The sequence below is a fragment of the Electrona antarctica genome (genome assembly GCF_951216825.1).
Source record: "Electrona antarctica genome assembly, chromosome: 4".
NCBI lineage: Eukaryota > Metazoa > Chordata > Actinopteri > Myctophiformes > Myctophidae > Electrona > Electrona antarctica.
Genome location: NC_136809.1, coordinates 31,418,817 through 31,432,426, shown reverse-complemented (window position 1 = coordinate 31,432,426; position 13,610 = coordinate 31,418,817). Strand labels below are relative to the sequence as shown.

Here is a 13,610-nt window from a genome sequence, read left to right as displayed (position 1 = left end):
GTGGGACACACTTCGCCTTCGGAGCAGGTGGGCTCCGGAGGTTCTGGGCATCAGTTGGTTGGATGCCAGGGACCCGACGCTGTGGGATTTCCATGTCCAGCAGAGATTGAAGGACCCGGCGTAGGACAGGAGAGTTCATCTTCAAAACGGCATGGGAATCGATTCTTGGGACAGCAGAGCAGGCTCGGACATCAAGACTACGATGGATATACCACCGATGGCGGAATCTACCGAGGAGCAGAAGATACAGCAGTCGAAGAGGAGCAGGAAGATACAGCAGCCGACGAGGAGCAGGAAGATACAGCAGCCGACGAGGAGCAGGAAGATACAGCAGCCGACGAGGAGCAGGAAGATGCAGCAGCCGACGAGAAGCAGGAAGATGCAGTAGCCGATGAGGAGCAGGAAGATACAGCAGCCGACGAGGAGCAGGAAGATGCAGCAGCCGACGAGGAGCAGGAAGATGCAGCAGCCGACGAGGAGCAGGAAGAAGCAGCAGCCGACGAGGAGCAGGAAGAAGCAGCAAGAGAGAAGAGGGTCCAGCTCACCAGGAAGACACAGCATCCGACGAGGGTCCAGCTCACCAGGAAGACACAGCATCCGACGAGGGTCCAGCTCACCAGGAAGTCACAGCATCCGACGAGGGTTCAGCTCACCAGGAAGACACAGCATCCGACGAGGGTCCAGCTCACCAGGAAGACACAGCATCCGACGAGGGTCCAGCTCACCAGGAAGACACAGCATCCGACGAGGGTCCAGCTCACCAGGAAGACACAGCATCCAACGAGGGTCCAGCTCACCAGGAAGACACAGCACAGCATCCGACGAGGGTCCAGCTCACCAGGAAGACACAGCATCCAACGAGGATCCAGCTCACCAGGAAGACACAAGCATCCGACGAGGGTCTCGTTCACCAGTAAGATACAACACCCGACGAGGGTCTCGTTCACCAGGAAGATACAACATCCGACGAGGGTCTCGTTCACCAGCAAGATACAACATCCGACGAGGGTCTCGTTCACCAGGAAGACACAGTTGGTGAAGGTCTGGCGAGACGCTTGGATGCCCTCAATGGGGTGGCCTGAATGGCTGACGTTTGCTGTTCAAGCCTCCGTATGCTTGTATTGGGGTGGCCTGAGGGGTCCACTGTTCAAGCCTTCTAGATATGGTACAGATTTCCATGGGAAATCTGGGGGTGGCAATGTGGCGATATCATGAGAGCATTGTTTGAACAGCATGATGATGCAAGGGCATCGGAGCTATATCAACCCTCCCATAGATGTTGGAGCAGTCGGAGGACGGAAGCGGAACGCTCTGGTGGATATCATGAGAGCATTGTCTGGACAGCATGATGATGCAAGGGCATCGGAGCTATATCAACCTTCCCATAGATGTTGGAGCAGTCGGAGGACGGCAGAGGCTTTGTTCACCGATAGGATATCGAGATGAAAGTGCAAGCTGACAGACCAGAAGTCCAGGTTCATAGGGACCGAAGTAGTCCAGCAAGGAGGCTGGACGGTCACTCTTGCAGAAATGACCATGAGCATAACCGGAGACGAACAGTCATCATGCATGGTACGGTAGTAGCACCCCAAGGGCCAGGTACGCTCTTGATGCAGTGGCTCGAAGAGCCAGGTACGCCTTCGATGGGGTGGCCCAAGGGCCAGGTACGATCTTGATGCGGTGGCTCGAAGAGTCAGGTACGCCTTCGATGGGGTGGCCCAAGGGCCAGGTACGCTCTTGATGCGGTGGCTCGAAGAGCCAGGTACGCCTTTGATGGGGTGGCCCAAGGGTCAGGTACGCTTTCGATGGGGTGGCCCAAGGGCCAGGTACGCTTGCAATGGGCGAACTGTTCAAGCCTTCTTGATATTTTACATATTTCCATGGGAAATCTGGGGGTGGCTGTTGCGAAGGCTCTCAAATGGATCTCCATATATGGGGATAAAAGGCTGTCACTTGGATCTCCACATATGATGATGATTTATGGCCCATATGTGGAGATAATGGAAATATCCAATGCTGACATCGGATTGATGTGGGAACCCCATATAGGGATGTACACGTGTGTCATCGTCATATGCGATTGGATAGCATTGTCATTATGACACACATATAACTAAAAAGTATAAAAGGATTACAGTCAGAGACTTAAGGGGGCAGAATATCTTCTAATATCTTTGGCCTGAGTCAGTTGGATAGGACGGAATATCTGGCCAAGCAAATTATAGAGCTTTTCATTGGAGGTTTCCACATCCCGGTTAAGTTCGTATCGAACACCACTGTCGTGGGTCCTAACTAAATAACCAGCACTGGTTCGAGCTATTTTACAATAGGCCTACTGTTGACTTTTACTACTTTTTCATCAGTAATTCAACAAAAAATACTTAGAACACGCACAAATAAATTACATTAAACAGTGCTGCAGGGCGGGTCTTTGATCAATTGAAATATAGGCGTTGAGGGGTAGGGTTTATAATGCTCACCAGGATGTACAGGATATTGTGTTGCCCCATATGGTCCAGGCTGTGGACCTGAGGAGACAATTTAACCAAGAAAGACATTATTATAACTTGCGCAAGCAGAGCGTGCAAGTACTAGTTTCGCCCGACGATGCGTATGCACCGTCCCAGCAAATGACGTAATGACTACTTGTGCCTGATACGGCACAAGTAGGCAGTGGTGCCAGACTACATACATGTATACATAGGAGCATTACCTCTAATCCTCCCGACACTAAAACATATCGTCATTACGTCACTATCGAAAACCAATTACACTCTGGCATTGGGACCTTTAATCCACATCTTTATTACGTCATCATTGAGAGCTAGTCATCATTGAGAGCTAGCATATGACGCCAGTTATACCCTGACGTCATATGATGATGATGACGGTGGGACGGTGCATACGCATCAAAAGTAACCACAGTATACCACTATTCAACTTACAAATTACATATACATAGAGGCATTTCCTGTAATCCACCCGACATTGATCGAGATATACGTCACCATCGAAGGCATTGGGTCCTTTAATCCACATCTTTATTACGTCATCATTGAGAGCTAGTCATCATTGAGAGCTAGCTATACCAGTTATACCCTGACGTCATATGCTGGGACGGTGCATACACATCAAAAGTAACCACAGTATACCGCTAATCAACTTACAAATTACATATACATATACATAGAGGCATTTCCTTTAATCCACCCGACACTAATCGAGATATACGTCACCATCGAAGGCATTGGGTCCTTTAATCCACATCTTTATTACGATATATACTTCATAATACTACTTTTTTACGTGCAAAAAGTAGGTACGTAGCAAATAGCTAAACCTAATAATTCAATATTTCAATCGTTCTTTCAAAGAGAAGCTGAGATTTGAGTTTGTAGTCGACCGCTACAAACTGTCGACAGTACTTGTCGACAGTACTTGCACGCTCTGCTTGCGCACTAGTGCAACAAGCAAGTAGGCACTCGACAGAGTGCAGTTCTAGTTATTATTATTATTATTATTAATAATAATAATAATAATTAATTATAGAATGACATGAAGAATTGTATGGGACATTGATAGTTCAATAGGTTACAGTATCTTTTGAATAAGTAGGTTTTAATGCAGGGTATGTTTTGTTTTTAACATGAACCCAAGCTTCCACACAAACATTAAAGAAATAGAGATACTGCATTGGTCTTGTGCGCCTTCACACAGTTTACTCAGTATTTAGTGATGACTGAGAAAAAATGCTGCCATTTGTCCCAAAGTGACTGCAAAAACATTGCTGCTATTTGTTTCAAAAAAGCTTTATACCATGTTAGAACATGCATATAACGATGCAATGTGACATAGCTCCGTTTACAAAATGCTGTACCCCCTCCAACTGCATATACTTTCCCCATTTTCAACTGTTTTTATTATATTGCGACACTTGCTTTGGCAATGTAAACGTATGTTTTCTCATGCCAATAAAGCTCAATTGAATTGAATTGAATTGAATTGAATTGAGTCCCAGTGGACGTTTGTGCCTAATGTCATGAAATTATCTTCACGTCATTGGGACGGACATATGGACAACCGTATTAGGCATAAAAGAGATAAGGCAAAGGAAAAGAAAATAAAATAAAATCACACCCGTGTGAACTGAGTGGTGTAAGGTCTGTCTGACGTAATGAAATCATGTCTGACGTAATGAAATCACACCCGGATGTGATTTCACAACTGGCTTTTTTTGTGCAGAAAAAATGAGCATGGTTGCTATGTTCACCCTGTTCACCCGGGTGTGATTTAATTACGTCAGAAATTATTTTGAACATGGCAACCATGCTCATTTTTTTCTGCACACAAAAGCCAGTTGTAGGAGTGGTTTACACCACTCAAAAAGAAGCCGACCGCAGGCACATATGACAATGTGCGTGCGGGTTCGAGTCCTGATCCCCATGGCCTCTGCTGCGTGTCACTCTCCACTCCCCATCTATCTCCCCATTTCCTGTCAGCCGATAAAGCGGGACCAAGAAAGAAGACGATACGCAATAAGAACAATATGCACACATAAGACTCATATGTTGAATTGTCGGTACCCAGATTTGAACACACGACCTTGCAGTCCTACTGACTGAGCTACACAGACATAGCCTGGTTAATAAACCAGACCGAATCAGCCGTTGGCAAAAAAAGTTGCCTACCAGCGGATTACGGTCTGGCGAGGCTCAGTAGCACGCCTCTTTCCTACAGCAGAGAACAGGTCGGACCAATCGGGACACGGTATGCAATATAGGCGGGCTTTGGTACAGTGACGTTCAATGCTTGAGACTTTTGACTGACAGTAGCTCTGACCAATTGCGTCAAAGAGAAAATGTTCCCCGGGAAATGAAATCCAAGTGGAGCCAGCCCAGACTGATATACCGCGACAGTGTTGTGTGATATTAGTCTGGTTTATTAGCCAGGCTAACACAGACAGGCACGGATTGGACGGTCTGGCAATTCTGGCATTTGCCAGAAGGGCCAGGCAGGGTGGGGCCGGCTGAGCGCCCCAAAAATAAATAAATAAATAAAATCCCCTAAAAAAAACACAGGCTTCACCCAGCCTGGCCACCGGCTCTATTAGAGGGGCCGGCCCGGTCCATAGGGGGGTTAAAGTAATTGTGGAGGGGAGGCAGAGAGTGCCAGAGACCCCCCCCCCCCACCGGGCACTAATGTGGTTTGCCCCACCTGGGCCGTCTGACTGACGTAAGCTACTTGGTGCCAGTGGCGTTTCCAGGAATTACATTTTGAGCAGGCAAGATGTGTTAATTGTATCAATACTACATGTTTGTGCGTGGTATTTATTTGTTAATTGTATTCATTATTTGCTCAGTACTGGCCTCCTTTGCTTTTGTAGCAAATAGATCCTTCTGAACAGAACTGTTTTTTCTGCACCATTTCCCACTGTAAATAATACATATAATAGGCCACAGACATAAACAAGTCTTGCCACAGACACATGTGGCTGTGTACGGACATGTTGAGGTCAGGAGACTGATAATAATAATAATGTTGCGGCTGAGGTTGTGAATTGTGATTGGTGGAGCTAGAACGGCCCAATAAGAAGCAGGTAAGTTGTTGTAATAGTTCTTTTGAAAGGAAAATGCATGTGGTCTCCGAGGTCTAACTAATCATGATGCAGAAGCAGCAACCATGCAGAGCCATTTACCAATCAGATTAAGGCTAGTTAAAAGGCTAGTTAGGCTAGTTAAAAGGTTTGACAAGCAATAATCAAAATACAACTAACACAATGATATTTTATATGTATTTAGAACATACTATTTGCACTGTTATTTAAACCGTAAACCTATACAGTATGTCCAAAAGTAATGTCTACATTTAGCGGCCGTGGTTTTGACATAATTACGTCATAGGGCCGGTGAAGACCACAAATTGTCTGAGCCAATCCATGTACACAGAGACAATCAGTAACTCCATTGTAAACAGCAAAATCATTGAGTGTTTTTGATAACAATCGTGTGTCCTGGTTTAAGGGATCATTGTCCATTACTACAATGTGTTCGATGTTCACGTACGTTTTCACGTACAAACTTCTCTTCAACCGGGATTTCAGACAATGGTCCATAGATTGTGTGTAGGACGTTTCACGCAAATTGCTCAAAACTCCTCAGAAAATCAGGTATAAGCATTTTTTAAACTGCTCAAAATGGCGGAAAATCTGAGGGCGGAGCTTACTTGTCAAAGTGGCAGATGTGTTCCCCATGAGTCAAGGAACATGTGGAAACCAGTGGCATGAATTTTGGCCAAACAAAGCATGAGTTATGACTGTTCAAAGGTTTAAAAAAATGCTATAGCGCCGCCCTTTGGCCAATTGGAGTAAGACTGCTTTCAGTGCTATTTGGCATGACCCTCTACTATACTGTAAAGTGACATAAGCATATGACACTGCATGTATGTATTAGGGGCAGAAGAAGAATTTTCACAAACCAGCAATTTTCATTGGCTCATAAAAACTTTTCACTTCAAAAAAATGTACTACGATTTTTTTTGTCTGTATAGGTCCAAAGTTCACGTGTAGACGTTTTTGTGCATTTTGATCAAAGATCCTGGGAGGAGATACATTTTAACTGTTTTTCATATAATTCAAAATGGTGGGTGATCTAAAGGTCAGAGGTCAAAAGTCAGAACACGAAAGTTTTACGGCATGAGGAGACACATATGTGTGTCAAAGTGTTATTGCCAACGGTCAAACGGTTCATGAGCTATACACGTTCAAAGTTTGCATTTTCAATTGAGTGCTATAGCGCCACCCTTTGACCAATGGTCATGGGCTTCGCATAGTCACCGTTTGGCATGGCCCGGGCCTCTACCAGATTCCTGCGTTTCACTGCACGGTTCAGCCAGAACTTCTATTTTTGGAGGAAGAAGAAGGAGTAGAAGAAGAAGAAAAAAAAATCACACCTGTGTGAACTGAGTGGTGTAAGGTCTTATATAGACTGATCAGCTGTGGTCTGACGTAATGTCTGACGTAATGAAATCACACCCGGGTGAACTGGGTGACCGTAGCAACCATGCTTATTTTGGTACGAACAGACAGACAGACAAACTAACAAAGCCAGTCGTAGGAGTGGTTTACACCACTCAAAAACACAAAAACAATAAGTGATCAAAGTCACTTTGTGACTTCTTGGTCCCTTAAAAACACAAAAACAATAAGTGACCAAAGTCACTTCGTGACTTCTTCTTGGTCCCTTAAAAAAGGCACTCATGCAAGTCTCTGGTCAGTCACCTGCTGGGTACATAGGCGGGGGAGGATAGACAGCGTCATTGAGGTTCAGAGGGGGTCCAGGGTAGGGAGGTGCCGCGATATCTCCCTTTTCCATTCTGCAGGTCAGTCTGAGGACGGAGGACAGAGAGAGTAAAGACTATAGAATTGAGAGACGACTACAGCAAAAATGCTGATCCCTTCCAAAGGTCCTATTAATAATGACTATTCATTATAGGTAAAGCCATGTGAGACTTACTCACAAGTCACAACAAGCCATGATAAGACCAACATGTGGAAATCTTCCTTTGACTTCATGGGTTGGTTAAAACAGATCACAATAAATGAATAACAACAGTAAAACACAACATGCACACTACAGACAACAACTAGAAATGCATTCTGTTGAGCTGCCAATTTGGGCCTTGCACACAAGTAGACCATGTATGTATGGCCTACTTGTGCACAAGCAGAGTGCGCTATGAAGTAAGCTCACCATTAGCATCACCGCTTTAAAAAAAATAAAGATATATTATGAATATGATATATTGTAATGACGACATAATGACGTTGCCAGAGATGCTGGTCCCTGATTGGGCTACGGTCTTAAACAAGAGAGGACACCGACATACCCCGACAGACATACATACAGTACAGCCGATCGCAGTACTTGTGCGCTCTGCTTGCGCAAGTAATAACGGGCAGTGTTTTTTATGTTTAGTATTTAGCAAACTTATCGCATTTGGTTTGAAAACCTTTTGTAAATGTTCTTCTTGGTTGCTGCAGTGGCCTTATAGCATCTTGCCTGGGGCAGTTTTATGAATTCTTAAACATGATCATCAGGTGTTATTGTTATATAAGGAGGTATACATTTTTTTTTTTAAGTGTACAGTATTTCTTAAAATGATGGTTTTATGTGGACACACCCACCAGTTCATTAGGTATGCGTGAGTTTAACCTTAGCACCACCCACCTAATCCAGTCCCTCCGCCTCCTCCTTTAAGACCACCCACTTGTCCTAGTCCCTCCCCCTCCTTATAAAAGGACAGCCCATGGCTCTGCCCTTTTTGTTTACAAAATGACAAATTGGTGTCTGTAATGTAACAAAAATGTTAGAAGTTAACACTTCCCATATTTCTGAGATGTCGGATAAGCACCATTATGCACTTATACTGCCACCATTTTATTCATGTATAGGCCTATAATCCACGCATCCATACCATATCAGACCTGTTTTTTCTGTTTTGTTTTTTTAATTATTTATTTATTTCCTCCAATTATATTAACCCTATTGTCACAATCAGCTCATCTCATCATCCAATTAAATCATAGTTTAACAGCAGAAACAATTAGATTGATAGATCATAGCATGAATAATTTGCCAATATACTGTAGGCTATTGATTTCCTCCAGCTACTGTAAGCACCCTGACATTGAAACTGTTCTTTATTGACACAAAACACACAGCTCTGCCCTAGGCACATGCTCTGGACAGAAGACTCTCCACTTTTCTATTGCTCTGATCAAACTCAATTTACAACATGAATATGCCGTTCCTTAACTGCATTGAGTTTCAGCAAAAGCAAAACCTGGCGTTGCCAGGTTTAAAGAAACAAGCGGCCAGGTCCACGAAAACAAGTCACAGAAATTGCCTTGAATATATGAAAACGTTTCAACAACACCAATCCTTTTAACAACATATTAATCTGAGGGCCCATTGGTCAAGTCAACCACATCTCCCCTGCAAGTTACTTATATGAAAACAAGCCCAAGTCGCTTGTAATAGCCAGACATGGCAACATGCCTTCCAGCGCGACACAAGCACAACAGATATACTTCTAATTCTTGACTTTACAGCCTTGTATAAGTATTAGGACCTACATATTGACTACAACAGCCAACAAGAATGCACACTGTGACACTACACTCTGTATCAAAGCCCGGCCACTGTGGTTATAAAAGAAACAACGGACAACCTGAACTCCTGTCTCCTTGAGAGCAGCAAGAGCAGCAGAGCAGGTATAAGGCTGGTTTGTGGTTTCCTTGATTAATCCTGAGGACCCGACGTGAACATCTAGTTCTACTTGCTTCCTAGTTCCAATCTAACGAAAAACAATCTAATGGACGTCTGCTGACTCTGCTCTGCTGTGAACTGGTAGGCCTAATGTGTGAAATTACTGTTTGAAAATCTAGCAAATGCACCGTTCAGTTCACACGTGTGTATGTAGCAGGCAGCTCCGCCCACAGAGGTTGTCGTATTTTAAAAAATCACACCCGTGTGAACTGAGTGGTGCAAGGTCTTATATAGTCTGATCAGCTATGTCAGTGATGTCACACACTAACCATAGCAACCATGCTCACCTGTGCACGTACACAGGTGCACGGACACGTACACGTACACAGGTACACAAACATACAGACAAAGCTGGTTGTTGGAGTGGTTTGCACCACTCAAAAATATATAGAGGGGGAGGTGCGTGTGTGCGTGCGTGCAATAGTAATACGTCACACTATCAGTGTTTATATCATTGGCCCGTTTGACTGTCAAAGGGTTCAGCCTCCAGAAAGAAACCCTAAATACAAAGTTAGTACACTTTGAGTACAAAACCAAAATAAAAATATAGCTGCAAGCAGCGATAAGGCGCGACTAAGAAAGAAGACAATACGCAATAAGAACAATATGCACAATAACAATCAAGTGTATCCTCGTTTTGGGCATGTCATTATCCATTATTACAGTGTGTTCGCTGTTCATGTTTTCACGTACAAAGTTCTCTTCAACTGGAATTTCAGATAATGGTCCATACATTGTGTGTAGAATGTTTCACGCAAATTGCAAAAAAAAACAGGCAGAAAATCAGGTATAAGCATTCTTCAAACTGCTCAAAATGGCGGAAGATCTGAGGGCGGAGCTTACTTGTCAAAGTGACAGATGTGTTCCCCATGAGTCAAGGAACATGTGGAAACAAGTGCCATGAATTTTGGCCAAAACAAGGCATGAGTTATGACTGTTCAAAGGTTTCATTTTCAAAAAATTGCTATAGCGCCCCCCTTTGGCCAATTGGAGTAAGACTGCTTCCAGTGCTATTTGGCATGACCCTCTACTATACTGTAAAGTGACATACGCATATGACACTGCATGTATGTATTAGAGGCAGAAGAAGATTTTTCACAAACCAGCAATTTTCATTGGCTCATAAAAACTTTTTCACTTAAACAAAATGTACTACGATTTGTGGTCCGTATAGGTCCAAAGTTCACGTGTAGACGTTTTTGTGCATTTTGATCAAATATCCTGGGAGGAGATACATTTTAACTGTATTTCATATAATTAAAAATGGCGGGTGATCTAAAGGTCAGAGGTCAAAAGTCAGAACACGAAAGTTGTTCGGCATGAGGAGACACATATCTGTGTATCAAAGTGTCATTGCCAACGGTCAAACGGTTCATGAGCTATGCATGTTCAAAGTTAGCATTTTCAATTGAGTGCTATAGCGCCACCATTTGGCCAATCGTCATGGGCTTCGCTTAGTCACCGTTTGGCATGGCCCTCTACCAGATTACCGCGTTTCGCGAAAACCGACTGCACCGTTCAGTCAGAACTGCAATTTTTGGCGGAAGGAGGAGAAGAAGAAGAAGGAGAAGAAAAATAAACACAAAAACAACTAGAAAAAGTGCCCTTCTGGGCACAGGTCTCCACCAGGAGGATAGGAGTGTGTGTGATGTTTGGCAAAAATTTTTTTTTTGCAATAATATTCTTCATTTTGTTGAGGAAATGCAGAGCCAGATCACTCATAGCATCTCTAAGGATAGAATTCTGGATGAGCAGGACATGTGCAGCATTTTGTACAAAACGGGCCACTCCTGAAAACTTTGGAAGGCAATCTTAGCCAATCAGTGTACAATCTGAGAAATCCAACAGACTCGTCTTGATCACATGACTACAGAGATCATGTGTACCGATTGCCATTTCTTCATACGCCTTTGATGGCAATTGGATGATTTGAGGCATTTTGTTCCAAAAATGTGTTTTGCAAAAATCAACCTGTTGGTGGCGCTATAACAGGCCAATGTGAAAAGGGTGGGATATATTCCTCAGCCTAGTAAGAAAATGTGTGAAAGATTTCACGTAAATTGCATGCTGCGTTCATGATTTGAGGCTTTTGTTCAAAACGGGGCATTCTTGCAAACTGTGAAAGCCAATTATAGCCAATTAGGATGGAATATGAAATATCGGACAGATCCAACTTGAGCACATGACCATAGAGATACTGTGTAACGATTTGTGAGATTTTTGGACAGAATCTGGAGGAGTAATATAAAAAAAATTGTTTTACAAAAGTCGGCCTCCTGGTGGCGCTATAAAAGGCAGATGCGGAAAATACAGGTCAAAGGTTTGTCCTTGGCCTCTAGGGAGTGTGCATGCAACGTTTCACGCAGATCGGTGCAGTTTTAGGTAAAAATGTGAAAAGCTGCCTCATGGTGGCGCTATAACAGGCCGTTCTGGAAAATGTGGGGCAGAGGTTCATCGTTGGCATCCAGGGAGTGTGTGTGCAAAGTTTGGCATCGACCGGGTTAACGGTGCCGGAGATTAGCTGGTAACGGACGGACGGAAGGACGGACGGACGGACACACACACGGACGGCAAAACATACTCTCTCCCCATGCCTTCGGCCTGGTGGAGACAATAAGTGACCAAATGTTGTTTGTGGTGGGTATGGTTGTTTGTTTGGGTTGGGTTGTAAACTCTAAACCAGTGGTTCTCAAACATTTTCATGTCAAGGACCCCCAAATTGACATGCATTCTGCAGACCCCCATATGAAAATATTTTCTGCTAGGGAAATGTTTTGAAGATTTATCAAAATGTTTCGAAAATAGCCGATCTACAAGCTCAAAATGGGCAGTAATGGGACGCGTTTGTGAGCTTGTAGATTGACTATTTTCAAAGTATAAAATGGGATTAAAGTGGTAAAATATTCCATATTTTGCTGTGGACTGCCTGGAACTTACTCAAGGACCCCTTGAGGTCCTCAGACCAAACTTTGAGCATCATGCAGATGGCGCTGTTTTCCCTTTATGTTTTCAGATTGCACTTAAGAACGAAAAAGGCACCCTAAGAGTGCTCCACAGTGTGCGTAGATTCTGTTCTTACCTACGAACAAATCACAGCTAAGAAAAGATTGAGGGATCCCAAAACCTTCTTAAAAACTTCCTAAGTGGGTCTAAGAACAAATTTCCTCTTAAGAACTTCTTAAGAACCGTTGGCGCATGAGGCCCAATGCTACTATAGAGCATTGTTTAGTTGTAACCGAGTTTTGGGGAATGTGTTTCCCAGCACTCTTTGACCGTCTCAGCATATCACTAAGTCGTTCCTGGAACTTAAGCGGTCATAGGGAGGGGTGGGGGATTCCAATGTGCACACTGTTGAGTTACAGTAGCTTGAGGTTGTGGTGGATGATTAATAAACCACTTATCACACACACTCCTGCGGCCAGCCTAATATTACCTAATATAATCTATAACGTCATCAAACACATTGGGTTTGATGATGAGGTTATAGATTAGGCAAAGGTGAGAGAAATGTGCTGTTATGTTGCCTGAGTTGTGTATGTTCAAATCAAGATAATCAAGTCAAGCTAAAAAATCGTGAAGTGTGTGGTGCAACTCCGTGTGGGGGTCCCCGGGGGGGGTCCCCGGAAGTTCCAGACCCACAGGATCACGGCCAGGGTGCTGGCCCGGTTCCGGCGAGCTGCCCCACGTCCGAAACGGTAGAGAAATGACAGAGTTAACGTTTGGGGCTCCCTCTACTGTACTGTACTGTCACTGTACTGTACTGGCACACCCAAAATCATCATATATACAGTTAATATGTGCGTGTGTGTTAGGTTGCGCATAGGTGGTGAAAAACAACCATGCTATTTTCGTGCTCATACCCACCCAGCCAGCTACCCAGCCAGCCACACACATAGGGAGTGGTTGCACCACTAAAAAGAAAAGAGTGAGACAAAAGGAATGTTATGTTGCCTATCAAGTAAGTCAAGTTAGCTATCAAGTCAAGCAAAAAAGGTAAGGTCTGGTCTGCTGTGTTTGTACGAGGAAATGAAACATAACACTGTAATATGTGGGTGTTATGTAGCTTGCAAGGTATGTGTATGTGGGTGTACCACATAAATTGATAAAGCTCTCACGCCATTTAGGGTGAGAGGTTTGCAGTAGCAGATTGACAGCCATATATGCTGTACCACCCTATGCATGCAAACTGTGAGGGATAAGAATCTGCTACGCAAACATACAGTACAGACAAAGACTCACACACAGCACAAACACAAACTCACTTGTTCTCTGGGTAGCATTGAA

General features: G+C 43.9%; 1 protein-coding gene across 1 annotated transcript in view; it reads right to left on the bottom strand.

Annotated features, from left to right (window-relative positions):
• The window catches only part of LOC306922625 (lipopolysaccharide-induced tumor necrosis factor-alpha factor homolog), a 61,828-nt gene that overhangs the window by 4,817 nt on the left and 43,401 nt on the right, over window positions 1–13,610 (bottom strand). Inside the window, exon 4 of the mRNA XM_079500363.1 lies at window positions 2,481–2,528. Within this exon, the coding sequence (XP_079356489.1) occupies window positions 2,481–2,528 (48 nt within the window). The remainder of the gene's footprint in view (window positions 1–2,480; window positions 2,529–13,610) is intronic.